Below are 2338 nucleotides of genomic sequence, written 5' to 3'. Positions count from 1 at the left end.
TATATATATATATATATATATATATATATATCATGTATATGTGTTACACTGATGAGTCGCAAGACTCAAAGTTAATAAAGAACTTGAACTTGAACTAAGACGACTCGCCCAATGCAACACAACGACGACCCGCCAAATGATAACCATTCGTATCCTACGGACATATCTCCATTAGGATCCAGTGTTATATGGGATTTTACCGTCTATATTACATCTTTGGCCCATATATATAGAGAGAGAGAGAGAGAGGGAGAGAGAGAGATAACAAAACAACATTTGAATATTTGCATGAAGCTAAACCCACAGGGACCTGAGAATGTGTTACAGCTATGTTTGGACCTAAACTAAGGTGTTCAGAGTAAGTTTACATACATATGATCATTGGGGGTGCCATTTTTACCGAAAGTCGATCCTAGACCCCTAAAACGAGTAAAATTTCTCGGAACACCTTAATTTAGGTCCAAATATAGCTGTAACAAATTCTCAGGTCCCTATGGCAATACCCTGCAAAACAACTTCAAGATGACAACTATATACTATTAGATATAACTAATAATAATCTATATGTCTTTCTGCGTTATTCATGCATATCATTTTATATAAGCGACACGTGCGTTAGAGATAATTGATCAATTTGGATTGTGAGCTGCTTTTTGAATAAAATATACTACAAATTTCCAAACCACAATTAATTCGGTACATTATGAAGATATCGACATGATTTATGTTGCAGTCAGTGGCAAGTTCCTTCGCTGGACGGGCGATGGGGACGCTGGACCCTCGGGAGCCCCACTCAAGACGGTGCACGCGAGAAGCGCCTTACATTGTGCCAGTGTTTGTCAGAGGTTGGCCGTGTGTCGCTCTTTCTATTACAACCGCTTGACATCCGCCACGTGTGTGATCTTTGACGACAAGACTTACGAATATACCTCGTCGATAGCAGGTATGGCGTATTTCGTTAAGGCTGTGTAGGCTATGACGTAATGATGACGTAGAGGACATGCGTGGGTGTCATTTATAATCTCGAAGTAAGCTTATTGCTGGACTGATTCGCTCCACATGGGATGTTCCCCTTAGATATCGAGTAATACTGAGAGGATTGTACAGTCTGATACGCTAACTGTCATATCAATCTACAAAATGAACAATATCACCCTCATTTCTGTGTAATTGACGTCCGAAATAAGTCTATTTTATAAACTGCCTGGCTAAATAGACAGTGATGTTGATGTATGTCCAGATTCAATAATAAAGCTTCAGTTATTTCTACTGCACTTTATCTTAAGGCTAAAAATGGGGTTTGCATATATTTTTTCTATACAAGCAGACAATTATGTGTTTGATTTAATATATATGGTCGCTCTCAAACATAATGACCAACAGCAAATTCTACCAGGAAAAATACCCAAGCATTTCACCAGACAAATACTCTCTAGTGAGCTGTTAGATGCTAAGGCAATGGAAGTCTGCAGGGGCATTTTAGTTTTTTGGACTAACAAACGACTGATAGAGGACTATCTCCATGGACAGTGAATTCAGGACAAGTTAATGGTATATAGTGGGGGGAAAAAGCAGAATACCAAATTACAAATAATAATAAAAAATAATTTGAGGTTCATATATGCCGCTTTTTCACAACCTAGGCCGTCTCAAAGCGGTTCACAAATTGTTATCCGTGGCTATTGGGCCTTTGCAACCAGCCAATATCGTTCTCATTTCCCAGGAGAGCATATAGTCGGTACTGCCATTTCAGACACGCACAGCTAGCATTCAACACTTTTACAGTTCAGTAGACTGAAACAAGCGCAGTAAATTATCTTGGTTAAGGATACAACACAGTGGGATTCGAACACGCGACCGTTCGGTCACGAGCCCGGCGTCCTACCACTAGACTACCGTGGCTCTATACAATAATTTATAGCGATGTGGGGAAGCAAACCCCAGGTCGTTCATGCATAAATATGCATCAAACAAATTAATTCAAACTGTTGTATACTACAGATCCCTTTATGTATCTAAACAGTGACAATTGTACCTCACTTTACTATATATATATATATATGTGTGTTAGTCCGAAACTAAACAATCCTGCAGACTAACTCTCTCTACAGTCTACAGGGGTGCAGACGAAATCCCTCGGTAATTTCCTTATCTTTCTTTAATAATTGGAGAGCCAATCAGGAGAAAGGAGGACGGGAATTGTTCTGACCTGATTGTTATCGATCTTGATTAAAAAACACAGACGACAATGCCGAAGGAGAAGATATGCCACTCGATAGGTTTTCGGAAATTGCGGTTAGAAAATTGCTTTTAAAAATGTTCCTACATTTTATCGGTA

The 2338-nt window shown here is 39.1% G+C and overlaps 1 protein-coding gene across 1 annotated transcript in view; it reads left to right on the top strand.

The window, feature by feature from the left end:
• The window catches only part of LOC110445448, an 18165-nt gene extending 16900 nt beyond the window's left edge, over positions 1 to 1265 (top strand). The window contains exon 4 of the mRNA XM_021490086.1: positions 734 to 1265. Coding sequence (XP_021345761.1) covers positions 734 to 972 — 239 coding nt within the window. The 3' untranslated portion in view covers positions 973 to 1265. The remainder of the gene's footprint in view (positions 1 to 733) is intronic.
• The last annotated feature ends 1073 nt before the right edge of the window (positions 1266 to 2338 follow it).

The sequence above is a fragment of the Mizuhopecten yessoensis genome, unplaced genomic scaffold (genome assembly GCF_002113885.1).
Source record: "Mizuhopecten yessoensis strain PY_sf001 unplaced genomic scaffold, ASM211388v2 scaffold2307, whole genome shotgun sequence".
Classification (NCBI taxonomy): Eukaryota; Metazoa; Mollusca; class Bivalvia; order Pectinida; family Pectinidae; genus Mizuhopecten; species Mizuhopecten yessoensis.
Note: the sequence above shows the minus strand (reverse complement) of the source record. Positions and strands in the feature narration are given on the sequence as shown.